The 27,997-nt window shown below is 37.4% G+C and overlaps 1 protein-coding gene and 1 long non-coding RNA gene across 2 annotated transcripts in view; one reads left to right on the top strand and one right to left on the bottom strand.

Moving 5' to 3' along the window:
• Positions 1–27,997, top strand: part of LOC116991205 — a 254,808-nt gene that overhangs the window by 4,095 nt on the left and 222,716 nt on the right. Inside the window, exons 2-3 of the long non-coding RNA XR_004416711.1 lie at positions 6,574–6,672; positions 25,704–25,783. This is a non-coding gene — a long non-coding RNA (uncharacterized LOC116991205). The remainder of the gene's footprint in view (positions 1–6,573; positions 6,673–25,703; positions 25,784–27,997) is intronic.
• crtam (cytotoxic and regulatory T cell molecule) lies at positions 1,779–27,971 on the bottom strand. Its single transcript, XM_033049617.1, has 13 exons — positions 27,855–27,971; positions 18,647–18,793; positions 18,072–18,224; positions 17,350–17,481; positions 16,000–16,161; positions 15,755–15,802; positions 14,335–14,430; positions 10,710–10,811; positions 9,646–9,696; positions 5,073–5,174; positions 3,788–3,937; positions 3,468–3,557; positions 1,779–2,102 (listed from the first exon to the last, which is right to left on the bottom strand). Exons 1-13 carry the CDS (start codon positions 27,901–27,903, stop codon positions 1,996–1,998), a joined length of 1,389 nt encoding a protein of 462 aa, XP_032905508.1. The 5' UTR covers positions 27,904–27,971; the 3' UTR covers positions 1,779–1,995.

Genomic DNA, 27,997 nt, shown 5'->3' on the forward strand with positions numbered 1-27,997 from the left:
ACACTGTTAAAGAGGCCAAAAGAGAATACCTGTCTAAAATTATTGTGTCTAAGCGTCACGACCCTCGTGTACTATTTAAAATCATTGACTCTGTTCTAAATGCCCCGCAGCCTGTCTGTCTGGAAGCTTCACCCGAATTGTATAATGACTTCAGACCCTTCTTCAGACTACAAGGTAAAGCTTAATGGTAGAGCTAGGTCCCGATAACTCCCCCCCCCCCCCCCCCCCCCCCCCCCCCCCCCCCCGAGGTCAGGTCGGGGGGAGTTCCCCCTGCCACGGGTACCATGTAATCCCGTGCTACCTGCTCCATGGCCAGATAGTTGGCGACTAAACTGTCTCCCCCACCTAGTTTGGCAGGCGAGGAGGGGGCTGTGGACCCCCAGCAGGACCAAAAACAAGACCTGTTAAAGGGCGGATGAGCTTTTAGCGAGCCAACGGCCATCCACATTTCAGTAGAAGTTGCGATCACTGTCGTACATAGCATTGTAAGGAATGATGATAAAGAACACACACCAAAATCCTATACTTCCAGCGGCGGTGTCCGCAGGAACTGGAGGATACATGTGTGGTGCGTCCGTCACCGTTCCCGTTGGAAACCAGCACAACTGCGTTGCTAATGTTTTCAACGATGATGAATACTCAAATATGCAATTGAGAGGATAGATTGCCGTTCATATCATCCTGTCGTGGCTTCAGGATATCCCAAGGTGGTTCACAAAAAAAGCAAATATTTTTGGAAGTGTGATGACTGTTGTAATATAGGAAATGTGGCAAATAATTACCCAAAGTAAAGCTTATTTAAACAATAGTAAGATTATCTGTTTAGCAACAAGCATTGGACAAATCATTTTGGAAATTACCCTGGTTACATGAAAATCTGCACACTTCAGTTATTATCTTCACAGAGTTTTGAACAGGATAATGAGATAAACTCTTAATTTTAAAATAACTGGGGAAATTTAAATCAACTCAGTAGGAAAGATTAACTTATTTAAAAGAAAACACCCTTAACTCTGCAGCATTCCCTTAGCACTACCCAGAATCTTAAGTCAGATATTGTGATGATGTTTTTGGAATAGAATTCACACCACCCCTTTATGATCACAAGAGAAGAGAAACTAAAACTAAAGAGAAAAGAAACTAAACAATGATATGTGTGTTAAAAAAGCATATAAATTTAAATTTTGTTAATTTTATACCACTGTGAAGTCACATTCTGTATTCTTTCTCTAATTAATGGCAGAAAACTCTGAACATCCCCACTTTTCTCCCACTGCTTCTATTCACCTCCATATCTATTGCTACCTCCGAATTATTTTCACAGAGTAAATATTGTTTCCCCCACTGCCATCTCCCCCTCCCAAAGACCCCATGTGATGGTGCTGATGAAGGAGCATTTTCCACCCACATGACCAAAGTGTAAGTAGCCTGTCGCTAGCCATCAGCATAAATAATGAAATAGGAATAGTCTGAAACTAAGAATAAATGGTGAAGGGTAGATGGAAAGCAGGGTGGTATAAGAAACTTGGGGAACAATCAGACTGTACTGAGAGGCAAAAGGCAGAGATAAGAATGATACATTGAAGGCTGGAACGATAGAAGAGATGTGGCTGGTTATCGAACGTGGGAGCAAAAATAAAATTAACGAATGTGAAAGGTGTAAGTCTGTGTTCCCTACTCCCATTTAACAATACTTTGCTTCCAGAATCGCCAAAAATCCTCACACCCTCACACAATTTGATTTCAGAAAAGGAAAAAAATGTATTTAATGTGCAAATAGCAATAAATATGTGCAATTCATATACAAAAATCTTTTAAACATACATTTCACAGTTTGGAACAAACATTTTAAAGATATATTTCTAATTCACATTCAGTTAATTGATTCAGTTTTTTTATATACAAACTTGTCCTCAAAATATATGTTGAAATAAGTAACAAAGATTTTTAAAAAAACAACAAAAAATCGATTGATTTGCCTGACAACAAAATGAATTAAACTGTACTCTCTTGTGTTTGATCTTCAGGTATATCATTACAATACTGTTTTACTCGTTCCTCTGAATTTGTATGGACTATGTATTGCGTTTGAAGATTAGAATCTGTAAAGGAACATAAAGTTGTAATTGTAACATAACATCACATGTTTAATAAAAATAACAATTTCAGTAGTAAATGTAAATTTAAAAAACTGAAGATGATAAAAATATGAAATGAATAGAAAATGCTGCATGCTGATTTTTCATCTGAAATATTAACAATGTTCTCTTCCCACAGATCCCCACACCTACTGAGTGTTTCCAGCATTTTATATTTTTATGAAAAATTCAGCACATTTAAGTTTTAATATTGTGATTTAGCAAATTTAGTTCAATTGTAACTATTATTCTTATGAATCCTGGTGATAACAGTACGTGGAAAAATATTCAGCTAGTATTAGTTCATTCAAGTAGTGGAGGACGTAGACTTAATTTCAATGCCTCATATTGTTCCTATACCCATCATTCCCAATGATGAATTTGTAAATCATCTGTGTTTTGCAGCAGCTCAGAATGCTTTCCCCAGATGCAAAGGAAGAATTTAATTGCACTATGAATATGTTTCACAAAACCAGTATTAAACTTTGTGAAACTCATTAAATGGTTTTCAGCCTGTAGAGAAAAGCCAATAAGGATGGGAATCAACAGCTGAGATAACTCACTCAAAGTACATTGTTGTGACCTGAATACTAAATTTAAAGAACTTTTGAAAAATGAGCAGATTTTCACCTGTCTGGTTACTCTGTGATAAAGGTAGTTGTAAACAGTAAATTAACCGGAGCAGATCCTATAAAAATTTTTGCCAGTGAGTTAGGTAAGTATGGATTATGAATAGAGGTATAATTATTTTGTCAGGAACATTGGTCATTATAAATTTGTCATCATTAATTCATTACCTTTGCTGAGGCTAATGTGCCAGCAAGTGTAGGGCAGTGTACTTAATATGTAATTTCCATACCTCATTATTTGTTTTAATGTATACATGTTAATCTGGGTATATACTATTAATAAACTACTACTATTGTTTGAAACTAATTTAGGTACACTCTTCTTCAATAATTTTGAGGCGCTTAAATTATAAGAAGGGTCCTAACCCGAAACGTCATCTATCCATATTGCCCAGAGATTTGACCTGCTGCGTTACTCCAGCACTTTGTGTCTTCTTTTGAATTTTAACCTTGTCATCACTTTGTGTTGCTTTACAACCTTGGTAGTATCTCATCCTTTAAATCTTGGTTTAGCTTCTAATTTCTGAATTTAAGGACAATTTTATAAATATTATTTTTATTTTTTAATTCTATTTCCATAGTTTCAAAGATGGATTCTCCAATTTAAAATTGATCAACTTAAGCAGCATTGCACATAGAATACTTCTTAAATAATGTTAAGTTTGAAATGGCCTCCAGGATATATTCTGCCCCAAATTACCTTGGTTATCATTTTCTGCTCGAACATTTTCTTCGTTACTTGACTTATTTGATTTGTTACTTTCCCCTGTGATATCAAATTCATCTTTTTCTGCAATAAAAGAAAAAATAATTGCCATCAATATCCGTTATTCCTTCCCAAAGGAAGGCTAATTTGAAGAACGCAAAGATGGGAGGCAAAGCTACATTAGTGTGGATTCTTTGAGCAAGACATATGTCAGGGCAACCATAAGTAGAACTCTCAGTAAAGAAGTCAGTATTTTGATGCTAAGGTTAGCAGGGATTCTTAGATGTTAATAATAATGTAAGAAATTAGCTTACGCTTTTTCCACTTTAAATGCTGTTTCCATAATTTTAGCACGAATAATTGGAAGATGATGAACAAAGCACAAATCAGGAAAGATACTAGAATCAGTAATAGGGCTCCATTCTTCTTCATTTGTTGTTTCTCATATTTTCCGTTATTTTCTACTGTAGGAAATATAAGAAACATTATTAATGACTTCTCACATAGTATTTTTCTGGTCTTTACGTTATTAACAATGAGAATAAGTAGGCCCACACAATATCTTTATACTATGAAAAGTCTCGTCTTGTTTATCTGTCTGAGAGATCAAGGAACTACGCCAAAACGGTACACAATAGCGCAAATTGTTTGCAGAATCTTACTCAGCTTTTTCCCGTGGTTGATAGTATCAAGTTTCTTCACATTTGATGTTATATTTCACAATATCAATATTTAAAACTTTGAAAAAGCCAACTTAAAAAAATAATAACTGCCTGTGAGTGGGAGACTTTTCTAGCAGCTTTCAGTGATGATGTCACAATGGCATCTCACAGTCGTCCAATCACAATGGGATCTCATTTACACAAGCTGCCGTGAAGATTCCGAAAACCGAAAATGACATCACAATGGGATCTCAGGCACACGCTGCAGTGAACATTCTGACAACCGAAAATGACATCAATGTGATCTCTGCTGCCAATACAGAAGCTATGATAGTTGACGGAGTGGGGGATGGGAGGAGACGCATTGGGGGACGGAGCCCAATGGGTTCCACTTGGTCTAGTAAAACATAAAATTCGGAGTCACCATTTATTGGATGGTATGAAATGCTTGCTTAGAAATTCAAACACTTTTGTTCAGTGCAATGCAACTGGAAATTAACTTTGCCCAAATTGAATCAAACATTTTATGGATGTCTTGTGCCTCCAGAAATCAAACTGGCACTTCCCAGTGTGAGTTACATTTGTACACCTGACATGACTTCTGCGACAGCCATGTGTGGGATGAGTTCATAGGTAATGCGTGGTCCTTTTAGAACATTGCAGAGACTTTAGCAGAGGTTTTGCAAAGCAGTTTCTAACTTGCCATTCATAGCTCTGGCTACACTTACAATATTCAAAATCATCTGACATTGTAATCTACCCAACAAGGCCCAGGGTATTATTCCAATACCCATTACTCTGATATACTCAAACATACTCAATCTCCAAAGCCCAAACCGAGTGATTACTTCAAGGGTGGCATGCAACCCCCCTCCACCACCACCAAAATGTAGTTGCATGCCACCCTTGATTTGGGAATAAGTTTAGACAAACTTACTGGTTAAATTGCTTTGACATTTTATTGTCAATGTTTTTTCACTGTCAATGGATGAGGTATTTGCTTTATTCCAGGTAACGGTAGAATTGAATGTAGTCCGTTCTGAAAAATAAATGCAGGATTGAACATAATGATGTAAAATAATTATTGATTATTGGATATGGAACAGTATGAAGGTATTGTTCTATAAGAGGAGAATTCAGGTTATGCTGAATCATGAGAGAAAACAATTAACTTGATCTGGTTCAGTGTTAAACTCTTATGTAATTAATCATTTGATTTCTAACATGGCTTGGGTAAGGGGGTTACAATGGCTATCCTTATGCTTAAGGTGTGTGCTCATTAGGTTGAACTATTTATTCATGCAGTTGAGATAACTTAATCTTAAGCAATTAAATAAATATGAAATGGAAAGCTAGTGATGATAATCATAAGCACTAATCTTTCATTAAAAATCAATCTAATTCACTAATCTTGTTTAATTTAGTTTGGAGATACAGCGCGGAAACAGGCCCTTAAGCCCACCGAGTCCGCTCTGACCATAAATCCTCACACACCCATACTATCCTACACACAAGAACAATTTACAATTTTACCTAAGCCAATTAACCTACAAACCTGAATGTCTTTGGAGTGTGGGAGAAAATTGGAGCACCCGGAGAAAATTCTTGCAGGTCACAGGGAAAACGTAAAACTCCTGACAGACAGACAGCACCCATAGTCAGGATTAAACCTGGGACTCTGGTGCTGTAAGGCAGCAACTCTAGCGCTGTGCCACCATGCCGCTCTTCAGGAAAATAAATATATTGTACTTCCCCAGCTAATGTGTGACTACGGACCTGTAACAATGTGGTTGTCTTTTAATAATGGTTTGTAAAGACTCAGCAGGCCACTCTGTTAAGGGGACATTTTGGTCTGGACAACAAATAATGGCCTTACCAATATTGTCCAGATCCATGAATGAACTTTTTTTCATAATTTATGTTTTATTTTGAACACATGACTTGAAGAGTACATTTGGGTTACCAGGTGAAATATTCTTTATTCTGGAAAGTGCTTGATTTTTTGTGAATGGTAACTCCATGCTGCAGCTTGATTTAAAAAAAAAGCAAGGTTGGATGTGAAGAGCTTGGAATGACCAAGGTTTATAAAAGATGATTTATAAAAGTAACCTATACTTGTTTAAACGCTGTCCGTTACTTTGGTGCAATACTGAAGGAATTCTGTAATTTTAAGACAGTCTTTTTTTGTAAGAAGCATTTGTCAGATTTGAAAGTTAATTTGGGTGTTGAAAGGTCTCAATAGCCTATCCAAAACAAGGCAGAGCATAATTTTTCAATATTTGGACTTTGATCAACACCAGCAAAAAAACAAATTTAGTGGGCATCACTTTTCCAAAATCATCCTTTAAAGAAATCATGTCTTGTATGGGTATAAAACTGTGATCACCATCTTTCAAAATGTTATGAGTATTGGTTAAGCCATTTTACTTTCATTTCAGATGCAGATTCCATACATTGAAGAGTAATTTTCATGATATTGCTAACTGCCAAGACTCAAGATTTCATTACTCATGCAGAAGGGACAGGACATTGAAGAGGTAAGTACAACTTAACTACAACTAAACACAACAAGGACTGTCATCACATGACATAACTAACTATACATCTTATAACCAACTAAAAATAATGAAGAGGGAAAATAAATGGAAAAGGTGATTCCTTCTCCATCAAAGCATAACAGAATGCCTGTTTTTCCACAGTAAATACTGTACCTGCATCAGGTATCAGACATGGCTGTAATTCTTTCAGCTCACAGAATCTTATAAAATCTTCCTTACAAAGGTCTAGGGACTGGTGTTCAAATTGGGAGAACTGTCTCACACGCGTCAGGCAACAATGTGGCGTGATATTGCTCACAGATACCTTAAACAACATGACAGGATAGACCCATCTTGTGTATGTTTCAAAATTTCAAAATCTACAATATTTTGCTTTTGGACTTGTCAAACTAACAAATTGAAATGAAACCTAAGCATAGAGGCATTCTCCCCCGTGTAAATGTGCATGCTTTTCAAAAGTCCATTTTATTTTGGTCATTGATAGTAGACGAGGAAAATAATTCTACCCTTCTACATAAGTAAAGTAGCTTCAATCCTTGAGTCATTAGTTTAACATATATATCTAGATAATTTAACACCACTCAATACCACTCTCCTGCTGTCTACTCAAAACCCTTGATGATTATAGTGAATATAAAATTAACCAATTTTAAACAATATATGATTTGACTCCCCCCCCCCCCCCACTTAACCCCTCCCATGGCATGTCACAGAGCTGTAATCTGAGCCAAATAAACATAGTAAAAGTTTGTTAAAGAGGTGAGTTTAAAACCAGTTAGATAGCCTAACAGGCTAGATAGATGGAGGAATGAAGAGAGGATATTCTATAACATAGGGGGTTTGTTAGTTGATATGGCTGAAAGAGTGAGGTATAATCAACTGTTGAGTCAATTAAATGAATATTATAAAGTGTAATTGAACAAAGAAAGTTAGACTGGCAAAATCATGGGGGGATTTAAATGCAAAGATGAGAACACCAACGTGAGCACTTCAGAGCTGGTGGCCAATTCTGTTAGCAAAGGCATGTGACCTATGACTTTTTAATTTGCAGATGCTTAGAAAGGTTGGAGACAATTCCACAGGGAAACATTGTAAGATTATGAGTGTACAAGTCAGACTAACCGCCCTATAGTTCCCACTATTCTGCCTTGCTCCTTTTTTGTGCAAAAGGGTAATATTGGCAATTTTCTTATCATCTGGGATCACTTCCGACTAGTGATTCCTGAAATATCACTATCAATACCTCCACAATCTCTAATGCCTCCTCTTTCAGAACCCTAGGGTGCAGTCCATCCGGCCCAGGTGACATCCACCTTCAGCCCTTTCAGCTTCCCAAGCACCTCCCTGGTAATAGCTACTCCACTAACTTCCACCTCCTGACTCTCCTGAATTTCATCTTTTCTCCCCGTATTATCTTTTTAGTTACCCTCTGTTCTTTAAAAACTTCCCAATCCTCTGGATTCCCACTAATCTTTGCTATGTTATATGCTGGTGTCTTCCACTGTGAAGACTGATGAAAAAATGTTATTCAACTCCTCTGCCATTTCTTTATTCCCCATTATCACTTCTGTATCATTCTCCAGTAGTCTGATGTCCACTCTTGCCTCTCTCTTGCTCTTTATATAACTTATATAACTCTTGCTATCCTCTTTTATATTATTGGCTAGCTTACCTTTGTATTTCATATTTTCTCCCCGTATTGTCTTTTTAGTTACCCTCTGTTGTTCTTTAAAAACTTCCCAATCCTCTGACTTCCCACTAATCTTTGCTATGTTATATGCTTTCTCTTTTAGTTTTATACTGTCCTTGACTTCACTTGTCAGCCACGGTCTCCTCTTTCTCCCCCTAGATTTTTTCTTCCTCTTTGGAATGAAAAGATCCTGCATCTTCCAGATGACACTAAGCTGGGGGGCAGTGTTAGCTGTGAGGAGGATGCTAGGAGACTGCAAGGTGACTTAGATAGGCTGGGTGAGTGGGCAAATGTTTGGCAGATGCAGTATAATGTGGATAAATGTGAGGTTATCCATTTTGGTGGCAAAAACAGGAAAGCAGACTATTATCTAAATGGTGGCCGACTAGGAAAAGGGGAGATGCAGCGAGACCTGGGTGTCATGGTACACCAGTCATTGAAAGTAGGCATGCAGGTGCAGCAGGCAGTGAAGAAAGCGAATGGTATGTTAGCTTTCATAGCAAAAGGATTTGAGTATAGGAGCAGGGAGGTTCTACTGCAGTTGTACAGGGTCTTGGTGAGACCACACCTGGAGTATTGCGTACAGTTTTGGTCTCCAAATCTGAGGAAGGACATTATTGCCATAGAGGGAGTGCAGAGAAGGTTCACCAGACTGATTCCTGGGATGTCAGGAATGTCTTATGAAGAAAGACTGGATAGACTTGGTTTATACTCTCTAGAATTTAGGAGATTGAGAGGGGATCTTATAGAAACTTACAAAATTCTTAAGGGGTTGCACAGGCTAGATGCAGGAAGATTGCTCCCGATGTTGGGGAAGTCCAGGACAAGAGGTCACAGCTTAAGGATAAGGGGGAAATCCTTTAAAACCGAGATGAGAAGAACTTTTTTCACACAGAGAGTGGTGAATCTCTGGAACTCTCTGCCACAGAGGGTAGTCGAGGCCAGGTCATTGGCTATATTTAAGAGGGAGTTAGATGTGGCCCTTGTGGCTAAGGGGATCAGAGGGTATGGAGAGAAGGCAGGTACGGGATACTGAGTTGGATGATCAGCCATGATCATATTGAATGGCGGTGCAGGCTCGAAGGGCCGAATGGCCTACTCCTGCACCTAATTTCTATGTTTCTATGTTTCTATTATTCCCGGAAATTCATGTCATTGCTGTTCCACTTCAATTTGAAAATGACAGAGCACGTTGCTTGCCATGCACATAATAAATATTGTGAAATATATTTTATTCATGCAAGAAAATATTGATTACATACCATTTCTCTCTGTGCTGTTTTCATTTGAATTGAGTGGAGTGCTACCATATCCTGAAAAAAATAGTAAAAATAATTTTAAAATATATTGTGGCCATATGATTTATCTTTTTTAAATAATCAACTCAAGTCAAGTCAAGTTTTATTCGTCACTTGCACATAAAGTGCAGTGAAATGAATTAGCCAACAGCGGTACAATAAAAAAAGAACACACAATACACAATAAAAATGCAACACAAACATCCACCACAGCATTCATCACTGTGGTGGAAGGCACAATAGTTGGTTAATCCTCCTCCAGGGTCAGGACCTCAACCCTCCGCAATCGCCACTGCGGGCGTCCAGATGTTCAGACAAGGTAAGTCCAGGTAAGTCCTGAATCGGTGCCGCCCCACCGGAGACCGCGGCTTCAAGATGGTGTAGGCCGCAGGCCGGCGGTCGAAGATCTAAAGTCTCCGCCGCGCCGCAGCCAGAAGCACCGCAGACCGCAGGGCCGGCGGTCGGAGCTCCTCTCCAGGGATCCCCGGCGAGGGACCCCGCTCCGGATGGTAAGTCCCCGCCGCGACCCATTTAGAGTAGGCCGCAGGCCGGCGGTCGGAGCTCTTCTCCTACCGCGTCCCCAACGAGTGATCCCAGGCTCCGGGCGCCGCGCCAGCTGAAAATCCGCAGACCGCGGCCTCAGGCCGCTGCGAGCCAGCGAACGGAGCTCTCCCCTCCGGCAACCCCCGGCAAGGGCTCGCCCGTTCCACAACGAAAGAGTCCTCGTTGCGCCCGTGGCTGAAGCCCCGGGCGCATCTCCGGGAAAGGCCGCACCTATCCTCGATGTTAGGCCACGAGGGAGGCAACATGGAAAAAGTCCCCTCTCCGTGGAGGAGGCGACCGAAGCGGTTTCCCCTTTACCCCCCCACACCACCACGCACACAAGACACACAATGAAACATTAAAAACACACATTGAGACACACTAAAAAAACAAAAAAAGTAGTAAAAACTAACATGCTGCTGGCAGGGCTGCCGGCTCGCAGCGCCCCCACCGACCTCATTTCCATTTTGCAATAACTAACTCACCGATGAATGAACCTGCTTTTGTCTTGGTGCTTTTTTGAATTTCTGTGATTGGTAACTCCATAATAGGTGTAGAGCTTGCATTCAATGTTGTGTCATTTTCCACTGGTTGAAATAAAAATCAGATTTTAAAAGTCAATTAATAAAGAAGCAGCAAATGTATCAAAATAAATAATCCCTTCCTGAAACTATGTTGCATACAAACTGAAAAGTTAGAAACGTTGGATTCTTGAAATAAATTAATGGCTAATCCATTCTTGACCTCACCGCCATTTTCCTGCTGTCCCTTTATAGCTTTTAAACGCTGCGATGAATAGATAATCAGCCTCCCTGTTCTCACACACAATGAGAAGATTAACAATTTCAATTTAGATATGAAAACTAAATTTTGACAGAGCCCAAAACAAAATAATTATCTTCGGAATTATTTTGCAGTTGCCAGTTTTTCACCCCGAGGGCGGAGGTTGTACGGAATGAGCTGCTAGAAGAGGCGGTAGAGGCATAAACAATGTTTAAAAGGCACTTGGGCATGTACTTGGATTGAAAAAGAGTAGAAGGATACAGCCCTAATGCAAATAAATGGGATTTGTATGGACAGGCAATACAGTCGGCATATATGTGTTGGGACAAAACGCCTATTTTTATGCTCTACAGCTCTATGACTCAATGGGAAATGTGACTGCAGTTTCTATATTTATGGAATATTCCATGTCTCTCTATTCTGAATTCTCAATGAAAGGTTTTCCTCAATTAAGATAAACATAATTTAAGAATCAGACGTTTGAATATTTGTTAAGTTTCAAATTTGTTAATGCAAATAAAAACAATGTTCTACACAAACAAATCCTGTGTTTGCATTCATTATTTTTGTATGTACGAGGTGAAACAGTTTAAAAAAAAATATTTGTATGCTTGATTCCTTAATTTTCATATTTCAGCGTAGTTTATGAAGGTAGGTTCATCTGTTAGCTGTTATTTTAACTGAACTGTAATATAATTCCATCAGCATATCCTTAATTATTAATAAGAAAGGAGCATACAATTTCAGATTATCAGAACAGTTGTTTTAAAGCATTTGTAAGATTAAAGTAGTGAGGTGGAACATTGCATAGTGCTTTTGCATGGTGGAGTTATTGAAAATGTGATTATTCCCACCATTTTTACATGATAAATATATTTCTGTTAGAGATACGTTAGCATGCAAAAAACAGGAAAAAATATGAATCACCAAGGCACAAGCACCCTACTCCCTTCACCCAGTCCCAGAGGCCGGGTATAGGGTATGCAATAAAAATCGTGCAAATGTTGGAAATCGGAAAAAGAAACAAGAAACTCTTGAAATAGTTAGCAGGTTAGGCCATATCTGTAGAAAGATAAATAGTCAACATTTTGGGTCTATGCCTCTTTGTCAGACATTCCCCAGCTGCTTTCTGATATGCTGTGTTCTCCAGCATTTTTGTTGCCTATCAAACCAAGGAGACAGGGTGATGCCCTCATTAAGTCAAATGAAAATAAATTAGAATAAAATAGAAAGAACAATTAAAGTAAGTGGCATTAAAAGGACAATGACAGCATATATTTGAAAATGACTGAGCAGTCATAGAATAGGACTGAATATTTGTCAGTTTGAAGTACTGTTCAAAAATGTTGAAATTAGGGTTCTGTTGATATACTGCATATCTCTTCCTCATGGTTCTGCAAATCCAAGGTGCTAAGCGTCCACACCATCCTGCCTCATCCCACAGTCCCATTCTGCAACCATTGATTCCCTACTCTCCCCTCTCAAATCATTCCTTACTTCACCTGCATTCTGATTTTCCTCCCCAGGACATACATCACTTTACTGGTAACAATCCTTCCCCCACACACCTCTGAAAACTGATGGTTTCCTGCCATTACAGTTCCCTGTAATTATGCTGATACTTTTAATTTAAATCATGTGTCCTATTTCCATTTATGTCACATTTCATTCAGTTTTAATCTCTTCATTCCATTGAACTCTGCTCAAATAACAGCTTTTGCTATTAGCAGAACAGGATTAAAGATTAAATAATGACAGTTGTATTTTTAGTTGTGCTTTTCTAAAGGAGATTAGTGCAGTACTAATTTCTGTCCAGTAAAGTAGAAGTTACTGGTGCTATCTCAAGTGCTTAAGATTAGAATGTCATGGAGTCATGGAGCTACACCACAGACACAGACCCTTTGGTCCATCTCGTCCATGCTGACCAAGGTGGCATACCAGGCTAGTCCCATTTGCCTGCGTTTGTCCCATTGCCCTCTAAACCTTTCCTAGCCATTGTCTGTTGTCTGTTAAAAGTCATAACTGTATCTGCTACTGTAGCTTCTTTGGGCAGTTCATTCCAGATATGAACTACTCTCTGAGGAAGAAGGATACTATTACCTAACTACACGACCTACATTTTGCATTGGTGTTTTCTGACTTAGGTTATTTCAGCCATTGAATAAAGGACAATTGGTACATTTTCTAGATATCTCTTTTATGAGAATCCCCCAAAATTTACATTTTAATTACTCTTTTTAGCTTAAGCAGAATTAATTACCATTTGTATGCAACGTTGAATCATCTGTTGATGTGAGGAAATCATGTTAAATGGGAAGGAAATTAATATTTACACTTTATTTAACATAATGTCAATAAGAATGTGTATAACCTGCATTAATATCATTTATTTGACAGGCAACTTGTATATAGATATATTTTTGAGGATTTAGATATCATGGCAAAGCGTATATTAATCACATCTCTAATTGCCCATGAAAAGGGGGTGGTGAGCCACCTTATATATATTTGGGTGAAGAGTGAAGGTGCACAATGCTATTGAAGGCAGAGTTAGACTCAGTGATGATCAAAGAATGGTAATAAATTTCCAAGTATTAAAGATGTGTGACTTGGAGGATCTGCAGGTAGCGCTCTTCCTATGTGCCTGAAGCTTTGTCCTTCCTGGTGGTAGAGATCATGCCTTTTATGATCGATGGTCGGTGTGAACTTGGTGGGCCAAATGGCCCATTTCCATGCTGCGTTTATAACCTAAACTTCATCAGTTGAGGAAAGATGGTACATAGTAACCAGGGGTTTCCTGGAATTTATTTGACCTGATAAAAGATTTCATGGAGTTGGAATCAATGTTGGGAACTCCCATGGAGTCTCCTACCCTCGCCAGATGCTGCCAAACCTGCAGACGTTGCTCCAGCATTTTGTGTTTTGCTGAGGATTCAAGCATCTGCAGTTTCTACTGTATATATTTGAACCTTAGACATGTAAATAACTGGGATTAATTGAAGATTTTATTTAGAAGTGTTTTAAAATTGGCAGATGTAGTGTAGGGCATTCATAAAACTACTTACAGATATTATTCCTAAAATCAGTGGAGTAAATGCAGGGTATGTATTTAACTGCCAAAGTAATTGAAACGTTTACACAATAAAATAATTTATGGTACAGATCAGGGCATTCAGCTTGTGATCTGTGCTGATGAATTTGACCTGGATGGGCATTTTGGCCTGGATGGGCACTTTATGTCAAGAAGCTCAGCAGCAATTCTTTCTAATCCTCATTCCTTTTTGCATTCTCCTCAAATGCACAAGTACTGATTGCCTTCATACTCACATTTAGTTTTTGGAGTTTCTCGGGTGTAAAAGTCCTCCTTGTCTAGGTCAGGTTGCTCACTGTCCAATGTTGGTTCTGGACTGGTTGTAGCCACATCTGATCATTAAACCAAAAAGGATTCAAAAGTGAAGCAAATTGAGTCAAGCTTAAGCAGTATTATTCACAGGTTGGTAAAAAATCTGCAGCTGAGTTTATACACATCAAGTTAATTAACTAGTGCACTGCTGTGTAAATGCAGGCCAGACCTTGATTTTTGGAACTGCACCATTTAATTTGGGGATTAATCCAAGTGGGATGATAAACAATCATAAGAATAGTACACATAATAAAATTAGCTAACATGTCCCATTGGTGTGTTGATAAACTCAGTTGTGTGAAGGCAGTGAAGATAGACTCAAAATACTAGAGTAACTCAGCTGGGTCAGGCAGCATCTCTGGAGAAAGGGGATTGCCCTTTCTTAGATAATCTGTAATTCTCTAATCAGTAGGAAGACTACAAGATTTTGAATAAAAGATTTTGAATAAAAGATACATACGACTAATCTTTTGAGTTTATTAGTGTACTTCCTGGAATTTATACTTGACTGAGCAAAAAACACTTTTTTTCCTTTACTGTAGCACTTTTGCTATTGGTTATCTTATGTTTAACCACAAGGTGGCGCATTTCAGAAGTAGGTATATGTCATAAGATACAGTCTGCGCCATAATCAATAAGGTTATGGTGTGCGTTCACTTTCCTGTCTGTTTCTTATTATCCCATAGTTCAAGTGTCAATCCTGGCCTTGAATATATTTAATGATTCAGCCTCTACAACTCTGGAAGAGAGAATTCCAAAGATTTATTCCCATTCATCTCTATTTTACGAAGCAAATTCTATTTCTGAAACTATACTCCACAATCCTAATCCCTCAAAAGGCGAGAGCAGCACCCTTTTGTCACATTTCCTCAGAATCTTATCTGATTCAGTAGGATCACCCCCGATGCTTCTAAATTCTTAAGAGTAAAGGCATAATCAGCTCTATTTTTCTGCATAGGATTAAGGAATATTATACATATGGTTCTAAGTGTTACAAATAACTAGCTTACAGATGACCCATTAAGTTATCTAATAATTGAATTAGGAAAACACATTTTTGTACATCCTTTCATGGAAGTGTGGAGTTTTTGAAAAGCTTACATAAGGTAAGATTAGGTCAGCTAGGGTCACAATGAAGGGTAAAAGATTGGCTTGATATTTTCCTTGCATCATTCTTGTTGTCTACATATTTGAGCCATTAAGCTCAGAGTGGGAGAAGCAGTTTAATGAGGATGTGAAGCTATGTATCTTCAAACTACACCCACATAACCACAGATGGAAGAGAATTTGTATAGTTCAGTCAGACTGACAGGATGAAGAACTGCGATTGAAACTAAAACTCACCACTTGCAGTTGTTTGTGCGTATGATTCAGTTGGTCCAAATAAATTGTCTGTGGCAAACAAAATATAAATTAGTTACAGGCTGCAGTCTCATTAAACCTCATTTGATATTTGGTAAATATTCAATATTTCATAAATATATAAGGTCATAAGTGACAACTACTTTTTGTAGTCAGTATATATCTATCATTTAAAAACATACCTCTCAAAGCACAAAAGCATTTATGATGATGAAAATTCTACTCACAATTGTTATCAAATCTGTAGGTTGCTCTAAGAGTTCTGTTCATTAATGCTTCATGTCGAACCAAACAGTCAATTCTGGAATTCTTGTTATGTCGTTTGATTTTCAATATACTGATTGTTGTATACTTTGCACCATTATTTTCTTGTTTATATTTTGTGCGCCCTTTGTTGTTTTTAAAGAGAAGATTTGTTAGATAAGTTTTAGTAAAAGCACGGAGCAATACGCGCTGTCACATACTGGAATGGTAGTTAATCAATATGAAACTACTCATAATCTATTTATTAGCAACTACTATAGTTGGACCTATAGTAGACCCCACACATGGTGTAATTTGTTTGTTATTTGGGCTCTTTCTTTTACCAATGAGAATTTGTGTCTACATTATATCAGTTGTTACTTAAAACTGCATTGATATTAGTTATTTAAGAGATATTGATATTGATATTAGAGTTATAAAGTTATTAGATAAAATCCCTACAAAATGATTATATCTTTGAAATTATATAAAGTATTTTAAAGCATTTTAAGTATAAAGTATAAACAACTAGGTGACGATGGCAAGGCCGTAAACATTGTGTATATGGGCCAGCAGGACCTTTGATAAGGTTCTGCATGATAGGCTGCCCTGGAAGCTTAAATCGCGTGGGATCCAGCTACCTAACTGGATGCAGAATTGGCTTCATGGAAGGAAGCAGAGTGTGGTGGTGGAAGGTTGTTTTTCAGACTGGAGGCCTGTAACCAATTGTGTGCATCAGGCATCGGTGCTGGGCTCATTGGTCTTTGTGGTTTATATCAACAATTTGAATGAGAATGTACAAGGCATGATTAGTACATTTGCAGATGATACAAATGTGGGTGGTATTGTTGATATTGAAGATGGTTATAAAAATTACAGCAAGCTCTTGATCAGTTGGGCCAGTGGGCTGAGGAATGGCTAATGGAGTTTAATGCTGATTACAAGATGTTGTAGTTTAGGAAGTCTAAAGGACCTTCACAGTGAATGGCAGGCCTTGGGGAGTGTCGTGGACCAGTGGAATCTAGGAGTATAGATGCATAGTACCCTGAAAGTGTTGTCACAGGTAGACAGGGTGGTAAAGAAGGCTTTTGGTACATTGGCCTTCATCAGTCAGGGTATCGAGTATAGAAGTTGGGACATTATGTTACAGTTGTACAAAACATTGATGAGGCCACACTTGAAGTGCTGTGTTCAGTTTTGGTCACCCTGCTCTAGAAAGGATATAATTAAGCTGGAAAGAGTGCAGAGAAGATGTACGAGGATTTGCCAGGACTGCAAAATCAAAAAACATATTATAAAGGAATTCAAATCTGAATTACTTAAAATGTTCTCACCAAGTAACTCCACTCTGTTGTTCAGGAGCCAGGTTACGTGAGGCTTTGGCTTGCTTCCTTTGGTGATACAACGGACCACCTTCTCTTTCAATGAATGTTTGGTAACACTCAACATAGGGGTTGAAGGTGGTGCTGCAGAGTTGAGAAAATATGCATATTGTTTTGAAATGATACATACAAAATACATTAATTCTTTAGCATGGACTTTAATTCTGCCAATCAATGATTAAAGATGTAATGTGTAGGAAAGAACTGCAGATGCTGGTTTAAATTGAAGGTAAACACAAAATGCTGGAGTAACTCCGCAGGATAGGCAGCACATCTGGAGAGAAGGAATGGGTGACGTTTCGGGTCAAGACCTTTCTTCAGATTAAAGATGTAATAACTTATTTTGAACTTAATTTTAAAATCCGAATATGAGGCAAGTCTAATTTTGATATTTAAAACTTTTAAAAGTTGTTCGGGAGAGTCTGTTTGCAGATAAACAGTTTTCAAATATGGAAGGGGCTAACAGATAAAATGGCAGAGATAAGTACAATCACATCATTTAAAAGTTGCTTGAACAAACACATGGAATGGGAAGGTTTGGAGGAATATGGGCCAAAGGCAGCAAGTGGGACTAGGTACATGTAAGTTAGGCAACTTGGTCAACATGGATGAGGTGGGCTGAAGGGCCTATTTCCATACGACTATATAAGTTTTCATCTTAGCAGTATACATACCTAAAACAGTGAGGTGCACTTGCTTCTTTATTATTTTATGAGCATAATATAAGCAGCTATAGATGCCGTCATCATCCACTCTGGTATTGCGAAGTGTGACAATTAACTGTGAGGTTGAGTAATGAACTAATTTGAATCTGTGATCCCTTAGCGCTGTTGGTAAAATAAATTTATAATTACAATCTCAATAGTATATAGTACTTGCTGTGCCACCGCAGATCACCATCATATAGAAGTTACCAAAGACATTTAACATGCACTGGAATTTTTTTTTTTTTTTTGCCATTTTGTTTTAATTGAATTTGTTGATAGATAAGGTTAAACAATTGGGCATTGCCTGAGCTATCAGCAAACATTTGGTAAGCACCTCTCAATAATTACCACACGGTAGAATTCAGTGTAAATTCATTCCAAGAAAGCCTATTATTGCTGTGTTTTAAAATTCGAGAGATTTTTAGAGGTAAGGTTGTTACGAGGAAATGACCCAGCCAGGTAACTGATTTCAATAAATTCCAGAACTGGCTCAAGATCTGACCAATGTACTATTGTATATTGACGGCAAAGGCCTTGCTTACCTTTCTTTTTGTTAAAGTATAGAATTTGTTGCTTTGGATTTTTCCATTCAATATATGATCCTTCACTTTTTTTCATTGTACAATTGAGAACTGCTGAATTTCCCTCGAGCACAGTAATAAATTTCCACCGTAGGCTTTGTGAACTTGCTAGAAGGATAAAAACAAATGGTCTGTGAACATTATTAAATGAGGAATCTAGTTTCATGCATCTCACAGTGTACCACCTTATTGTTAGCATTCAGCCTCTTCTTCCTTTGGTTCACAATGATATGTTTCGAGTAAGTGCATGACATTTCGTAGTTGAAGACATGGAACAGATATTGACATTCAAGGTACTAATTAATCTAAATATACAGAGGAAGTGACTTTTTGTCTTTCCTTGATTCACTCTAAGGGTCTCAACCCAAAATGTCATTTGTCCATATCCTCCACAGATGCTGCCTCCACTTTGCTTATCCAGCACTTTGTGTTTTGCTCAAGATGCTAGCATCTGCAGTTTCTTGTGTCTCCACCTCAATACACCATATTTTTTCCCAGATCCGAGGATATATGACATATTATGACTTTAGAAATAGATACTTCAAAATACATTCTTCAAGCAAGATTCCCTGATCGAAATATCCTTCAATTCGGATAAAATATTTTATGAACTTATAATCAGTCAATCCTTCTCTCACCCCTTTGTGTTTATTATAGTAGTCATTGGAGTTCATGATAATGTCATTATGTAACTCATGCATTATCCTGTAATCATGTCTCTGAGAAAATGTTAATCAAAATTCAGTTATTCATTGCTTCATGAAAAATCATAAAATTGTCTCACCGTTGTATTCCTTACAAAGCCGAGATAGCTCTGCATTGATTTGCTATTTATCACAGTGATTTTTGGTCACTTAACAATTTCCAAAGACAAAGCTCTACTGTTAGTGCTACAGAAGGCTGTACCATCAGGATAACCAGCTGTTCTGAAATCAACGCACCTCTCCCCATTGCTAAAGGTTTCTGTAATTCTGAAAGATTATTCCAAATCTTTTCATATTCCAGCAACAAAAATATTTAAAAAATTAATTTCTGCTGTATGCAGTTCCAAATTATCCCCTAACACCACACTAACCACCTGGATCTTCAGTTATCTCAGTCAAAAGACCGAGAATGTTAAGGGCTTGTCCCACTTTCACGACCTAATTCACGACCTATGCTGAGTTTGCCCTTGACTCATGCTCGCAGCATGGTCGTCACGAGGTCGTAGGTAGGTCGTAGGAGGTCGTAGGTAGGTCGTAGGTAGGTCGTAGGTACTCGTGGCATCAAGTAGGTCGGGGCGTTTTTTCTAGAATGATGAAAAATGTCCACGAGTAAAAAAGGTCGTGAATTAGGTCGTGAAAGTGGGACAGGCCTTTTACATTTCTCCATGCTAAAAAAAATCAGAGGGCTTGGGGATTACTTGGCAGAGTGGGTTTATTGATCTTATTGAATTGCAGGCTGGCGGCCCATGGGCTGCTAACTGGTATTTTTTGTGTTTTTTATGTATTGTTTTTATCTACAAACAATGCCAGAAGAAAGAAGATTTTCCAATGATTGTTTAGGAATGATCAATTTAGGATTTCCCAAGTTTTTACAGAGCACCAAAATTCACTGTAACTTGCAGAAGTTCTAATTTACTAAGTACAAATTGTGTAAGACGATGAGAGGAAGTGAAAACTGAAACAGACTTTTATGGTAGTATGTGTAGATTGCCTGTGAAAAGTTTTAATGTGACAAATGTTCAATCTATGACCTCTTAGACAATGGAACACAACGAGTCGTGCAAGAGGATTGTAACGTTCAATGCTTTGATGTTTTTGGCTGCTGTATTGTGTGCTTTCTTCTCCTACACTAGACTCTGTGACCTCAGTGGTCTTTCCGGTGTGAAGGAAACTGTAAAAAGGCATGATTCACTAAAAAGCCCCTTATGGAAAGTTCATCAGATGTTCACTTAAATAAACTTCTGTAGCCTTTAGCTTACATTATCCACATTTCTACTTTAAACATGAGTGACGATTCACTGTTGGGTAAATGTCTAACATAAGTGAATCATAAATACCACTAAGTAAACCGCAAGCCATACAGTAACTTCACAGTGGAGCAGTGGAGTCTTTGATAAAATTAACTCAAATGATATATTTCCAAAGGTTCCACTGAAATTATTGCTTTGCTGTAATATCAGTTAACTACAAGGGATGTTCCAAGCAATGGTTCTGTCACCCTGCCCCCACCCTGGCCATACCCAGTATATTAAGAACAATTCAAAAATGTTATAAATTACAACAACAAAAAACTACTACCCTACAAAACTCCTATCCTACATTTCCAAATTCATATTCTACACTTGCTCTGAAAGAAACAACCTGGCCAAAAACAATACATCAAATTAATGCGTTCATGCTTTATGAGCAAGCTAAGGTATTATGAGCAAGCTAAGGTATAAAATAAGATATTTTAATGAGCATATAGTCTTTTTTGTCAAGTGAAACAAAGGTGAGAAAAATTCTTAAGATCAAATATAATAATATTCATCTTGGCCTGATGCATGGACAAATATTGTTCCGTTATTGTAAAAAAAATGTTCTTGCTAATTTTCTCTTAGGTATTTCTATCTAGTAAGACTACAAACTCAATTATTTCCAGTATTTTCTTAATTTTTAAGGAAATGTTGAACAGAGAAAATCTCCAAAAACAAATTGAAGCTGACTGAAGCAATTTCATACCAATAACGGCCAGGGACATCGGGCCTCCGTAGAGGCAATTGCGGTGGCCTCAATAGGCCTGACTTTGGGGTGAACATGGGGTGGGGACTGGACATTGTGCCTTCCTCCACAGTGCTATCCACTGTGGGGGGATGATTTTTTTGTCTAATTGTAGTCTTGTAGGTCTGTGTCCAAGATGGCTGCCGTGAAGAGAGAGTGGACGCTGGCGCGCTTTGGCTGCCGCTGCTCCCTCTTCACACTGTGTTTTTGATTTTCTGTTTTTGGATTGAATCCTGTTTTTAATTTGTGTCTCTGTGATGTCTTTATTACTTGTTATATTCCGATTATATGTTATTCCGATATACTATGTAAGGTGTCCTTGAGATGTTTGAAAGGCGCCCATTAAATAAAATTTATTATTATTATTATTAATAACTGCTTGAGAAATTATTTGAACAACTTAACATTCAAACCTAGCTGCCTTGATTAGAATAAACTCTTTACATCTCAGCAAAATATAATCCAATCCAGGAGAGGAAAATCTGAATTTGTTGATCTTTCTGACAAGTATGTTAAATAATTTTGACTATATAAACCATGTGCGAATATTTAGAGTTATGTAATAATTCCATTAACTTTCCTTCTCATCTGTAGTAAAAGTTCAAAATTTGATAATGCAGAAGCAATGAACGTGATTTACATTGTTTTCTTCCAGATAAACCACAATATATTTGATCTAAACCAAACATTTAGATAAACCTCATAAAAAAAACCCCAATTAAAATCTCCACAATGATATCAAGGGGAGAGATGTCTGTGAAATAACCTTTCCTCTGTGTTGGACATTGTAAATTGCTATGTTGCAAAAGTGACATTACTTCAAAATAACTTAATTGGCTGAAAAATGTTTTGAGATGGTCCAAAGGGATTAGCATGATGCTAAACAGTTAAGATTATAAAGAACATGTTTATGTGAGTCATCATGTAACAATTGTATAGGATGGTACAGAATAGAAACTTCCTGATGTCTTATGACACTGGAATTTAGGAAGAAGTTGAACATAATAGATTTTAGACACAAACCTTCTCGCGCTAAATTACATTGAATTGTCATTGTAATATCAATACATATCAGCTATATGTTAATCATAAAATATAAGGAAAGTGGAGATTAAAACTTTTGTGAACCCGGGGGGTTGTAGGGTTGATGAAGGACTTCAGAGTTAGGACTAATTAGTTATCTCAGGGGCTGAGAATGAAGTCCATCCTTTTACAAAGTGTTTTCCTTCGGACATGTTAACTACCAGTGAACAGAGTGATATTTGTAACTTATACAATTTTATTTTTGCAGCAATTTTACTCGTGGTGAATTTAGTAATAGCTCCTCCATAACTGAACAAAATTGAAACCTCATCTTGAAAATAAAGAAATCAAACAAAAAAAACAAAATTGCTGGCAGCACTAGGCATCATTATGTCAACCAGTATCTATAGAAATAAAACTGCTGGGAACATTCAGTAGGTCAAGCGTATCTGTGGAAAGAAAAACAGAATTAATGTTTCAGATTGAAAACTCTTGGAAGGATCTTTTAAGTTGAAACATTAACTCTGTTTTGCTTTTCACAGATGCAGTTAACCTTCTAAGTGTTTCTGACTGTTTTATGCCATATTTATTTAACTGTGAATCATGTTGCCTGCTGTCTGTTCAATGAGACATTGCAGTTCTTAGTGAAAGGAAGAACTTTCACATTCTAATGATTACTTTCTAATTAGTAAGACAAGTTGAACATTTTCACTGTTATACAATAGCTTAGATTCAATTAAAAATTAAAACAAGATCTACTTTAATCCGTAGCATGATGCCACTAATTAGAATGCTTCCTCTATATTTACATCTGTCAATATAAGTTAAACATTTGTATTGCAGCTTCATATAAATCAATATAATTTCATTTAATGTACCATGTAAATTGATTAACTTGAATTAAAGATTGAATAAATAGTTTCTCCATTTCATTTCTTTAAAAATAAAACCTTCCCCACTGTTGAGATTGTTTATGTTCTTCAGGATTGCGCATATTTTAAGTTTGTGTAACTGTATCAAATGTGAGCAATCATATCTCCTGTTCTGTATACTGTTGGGATTGACTACATCACTTGGAATCTAACTTAAGTGATCAGTATACTCTAAGACAGGGCAAAATAGATGCTTGTTATCCAGCCATCATTTCTCCCCAACATACTACCATTTGTTTTGCTCCACGGGTAAAGTTGAATTTCATCCTTTGGGCATTTCAGTCGGACAGTACTGGACAAGTAAAATACAATCTGAACATATATTTCAGATTTAGGAAACAATTTTCATTTCCACCCCTGTGTTTGCAATGGATCTATAAATAGCATTCTTGGTTGAATCAGAATGACATGCAGCTTGGGCAGACAGCTCAGTGAGGTCATGGGAATGCACTCCACAGTCTATTTTTTAGATGAGATACTAAATCATGGCGGTGTTGTGTATTTTCTCCAGAGAAAAGAAAATCCCAAAACATCTCAGGTAAAAGACAAAGGGGAATTATCTCAGGTTTTCCAGGCCCTCCATAATGTTTAATTGGATCTAAGCTATTGTATAACAGTGAAAATGTTCAACTCACAGCGCCCTCCATAATGTTTGGGACAAAGACCCATCATTTATTTATTTGCCCCTGTACTCCACAATTTGAGATTTGTAATAGAACAAATCTCATGTGGTTAAAGTGCAAATTGTCAGATTTTATTAAAGGGTATTTTTATACATTTTGGTTTCACCGTGCAGAAATTACAGCTGTGTTTATACATAGTCCCCCCATTTCAGGGAACCATAATGTTGGGGACACATGGCTTCACAGGTGTTTGTAATTGCTCAGGTGTGTTTAAATGCCTCCTTAATGCATGTATAAGAGAGTTCTCAGCACCTAGTCTTTTCTCCAGTCTTTCTATCACCTTTGGAAACCTTTGTTGCTGTTTATCAACATGAGGACCAAAGTTGTGCCAATGAAAGTCATAGAAGCCATTATGAGACTGAGAAACAAGAATAAAACTGTTAGAGACATCAGCCAAACCTTAGGCTTACCAAAATCAACTGTTTGGAACATCATTAAGAAGAAAGAGAGCACTGGTGAGCTTACTAATCGCAAGGGGACTGGCAGGCCAAGGAAGACTTCCACAGCTGATGACAGAAGAATTCTCTCTATAATAAAGAAAAATCCCCAAACACCTGTCCGACAGATCAGAAACACTCTTCAGGAGTCAGGTGTGGATTTGTCAATGACCACTGTCAACAGAAGACTTGAACAGAAATACAAAGGCTACACAGTAAGATGCAAACCACTGGTTAGCCAGAAAAATAGGATGGCCAGGTTACAGTTTGCCAAGAAGTACTTAAAAGAGCAACCACAGTTCTGGAAAAAGGTCTTGTGGACAGATGAGACGAAGACTAACATATCAGAGTGATGGCAAGAGCAAAGTATGGAGGAGAGAATGAACTGCCCAAGATCCAAAGCATACCACCTCATCTGTGAAACATGGTGGTGGGGGTGTTAAGGCCTGGGCATGTATGGCTGCTGAAGGTACTGGCTCACTTATCTTCATTGATGATACAACTGCTGATGGTAGTAGCATAATTAATTCTGAAGTGTATAGACACATCCTATCTGCTCAAGTTCAAACAAATGCCTCAAAACTCATTGACCGGCAGTTCATTCTACAGCAAGACAATGATCCCAAACTGCTAAAGCAACAAAGGAATTTTTCAAAGTTAAAAAAATGGTAAATTCTTGAGTGGCCAAGTCAAATCACTTGATCTGAACCCAATTGACCATGCCATTTATATGCTGAAGAGAAAACTGAAGGGGATTAGCCCCCAAAACAGGCAATACAGGCCTGGCAGAGCATCACGAGAGAAGACACCCGGCAACTGGTGATGTCCATGAATCACAGACTTCAAGCAGTCATTGCATGCAAAGTATACGCAACAAAATACTAAACATGATGACTTTCATTTACATGACATTGCTGTGTCCCAAACATTATGGTGCCCTGAAATGGGGGGACTATGTATAAACACTGCTGTAATTTTTACATGGTGAAACCATAATGTATAAAAATGGCGTTTATTAAAGTCTGACAATGTGCACTTATATTACAAATCTCAAATTATGGAGGATAGAGGCAAATAAATAAATGATGGGTCTTTGTCCCAAACATTATGGAGGTCTCTGTATCTTTCCACCAACACACGAACCATATTATTTGGCTATTCCATGATTAAATGTACTGCTCTTTTTTCCTGTTTTACAGATAAACCCTGAACTTCAACACTACTCGTTGTCTACCAAGCATCTTTGGATATCCTAAAGATTATGTTGCCAAATATTGAGGTAAGGTTTCACAATCCATGGATAATCAAGTGACAATTATTTAAGTGAATGCCTTGCCACCAAGTAAGTCAAGAAGCACAAAAACTCATCTAGCATACATACATATCAAAGTTTGTTAGCCAATACCATGTTATAATCAATTTAATCTTGCACCTATTTATAATACTCCAACCAGTATGCCAACAAAAAAATGTAATGGAAACTGATGGCTCCTTGCTGAATGGGTTCTAATTTCACAGGAAAATATTTAAATGAGGAATCATGAAATACACATCATTCATCGATTTAGATGTATTGGTTGAACTACTGTTGTATTAATCCTGTGGGGTGGCTCGCAGAAAGACTAAGTTGGGGGAAAATGTAACGTGAAATATGCTTCCGGATGGAAGTCTGAAATGTGGAAGATACTTCTCAATGCAATTCACTACAAAATAGATTTATTTTGCCATATTCTTGAAAGACATATCAAATGAAAAAATATTGAAAATATTTCAATTAAATTGAAATATAAACTACTGCAACAAACTCAGTGATTCTCCCCAAATCTCCTTATCTTGCTGAACTGTTAACAAATGCTCTTTCCAATAAAGACAAATCCCCTTCATTGAAGGCAAACATCATTTGTTTTTGTTGAAAATGCAAAATGGACAAATGTGTTAATGTGGTTAAAAACAATACCTATCTATTACCAGGCTTTCATGTTTTTGAACAAAAATGTATGAGGATTATATATTTAGCACATTTCACTTTGGGACCATTCCGTCGAGGTGCACTGTTGAATCTTTAGCTGGTATTCCATTTATTTATTTATTTTTAATTATATTTCATTAATGGATATGGGCATCACTGGCATGGGCAATGTTGGTGCTTCACTTTGGGACCATTCCCTCGAGCTGTGGATTGGTTTGGGAACCCCATAGAGAAGCCGGTATTCAAGAGCAAGTCCTGAGGGTTGAATGCCAGTAATATATTTTTCCATGGAACATCATGGTTGCTGAATTTAATCCTGCTCTCATTTGGTGTACATATTAATGAGGGTGATAGCAATTGGTAATTTGAACCATCGCAAACTTTTCTGTTCTGACTTACGCACATACATCAATTAGAACATCCTGTGTTGCCATGTCTCACAAGAGTATAGCAGTGGACTAACAAATCAGAAATCCAAATTAATGGTCTGAATTCTGGTCTATTCATGCCAGCTGGGTGTGCCATCTAGAATTAACATTTTTATCACAAGTTTGCTTCCAAGAAGTCAGATAACTATTTTGATTTAAACACTAAAAGATGCTGGAGAGAACAAAGTGAATGTTTCAGTTTGAAGCCCCTTCGTCATATCTTTAAGTTGCAACTCTGTTTTTCTCCATAGTTTCTACCTAACCTGTTGAGTGTTTCCAAAATTTTCTGTTTTTATTTTAGAATTTCAGGGTCTAAACAATTCTGCTGATCTTACCTGGCCTGGCCATAATGTGGTTGCCGCTTAACTGGCCTCTGAAATGACCTTGCCAGTCACTCCATGTTTAGACATCAATGAGGGGTAGCAACATTGCCCACGCCAGTAATGCCCATGCCCATTAATGAAATATAATTAAAAATAAATAAATAAATGGAATACCAGATAAAGATTCAACTGTGAACCTTATTGACGCAATTTGTTCATTTAATGTTTAAAATAACATTTTGCTATCAGAATGATTTTACAAATTGCAAGTTGCATTTCTTTGAGGAACATTATCTCAAAGTAGACAGTCGTTCAGATAAACTACAATTAACCTTGTTGATTTACCAGTTTTATTAGTGATCTTTTATTTTTATAATTGAATTGTATATGAAATCAATACAATCTCAGTAATTATACATGGTGTTTCTCCAGAGAATCTCATCTAGCTTGGAAACTTCTCAATATTGAGTATCAAATACTTTCATGTAAAACATCCCCAGACAGGATGTCAGCTCGGTACATCAACAATTCACGTTTTTTAAACATTTTACACTATAGTTTCTCAGCACAATTAAAAACAAGGTTACTTCAATTTTATATCAAAGAGGTTAAGTAAAGCTTTTGATTTACCTTGAAGTGCAGCAAAGACCAGAAAACACAGTACTGAATGAATAGCCATGGTCTATGAGCAGAACAATATCGGACTGGTCTACGAACAGAACAATATCTGACTGGTCTCTCTCTGCTTCTGTATTTAGTAAAGTAACAGGACG

Source organism: Amblyraja radiata, chromosome 33, assembly GCF_010909765.2.
Source record: "Amblyraja radiata isolate CabotCenter1 chromosome 33, sAmbRad1.1.pri, whole genome shotgun sequence".
Taxonomy (NCBI): Eukaryota; Metazoa; Chordata; class Chondrichthyes; order Rajiformes; family Rajidae; genus Amblyraja; species Amblyraja radiata.

Bases quoted from the DNA above. Each gene is read 5' to 3' on its own strand.
- crtam (XM_033049617.1), bottom strand. From the start codon at position 27,903: ATGGCTATTCATTCAGTACTGTGTTTTCTGGTCTTTGCTGCACTTCAA. The intron at 16,162-17,349 runs GTGAGAACATTT...AAAACAACAAAG, and splicing joins CAACAGAGTGGAGTTACTTG to GGCGCACAAAATATAAACAA. The intron at 15,803-15,999 runs GTGAGTAGAATT...TGTTTGCCACAG, and splicing joins CTACAGATTTGATAACAATT to ACAATTTATTTGGACCAACT.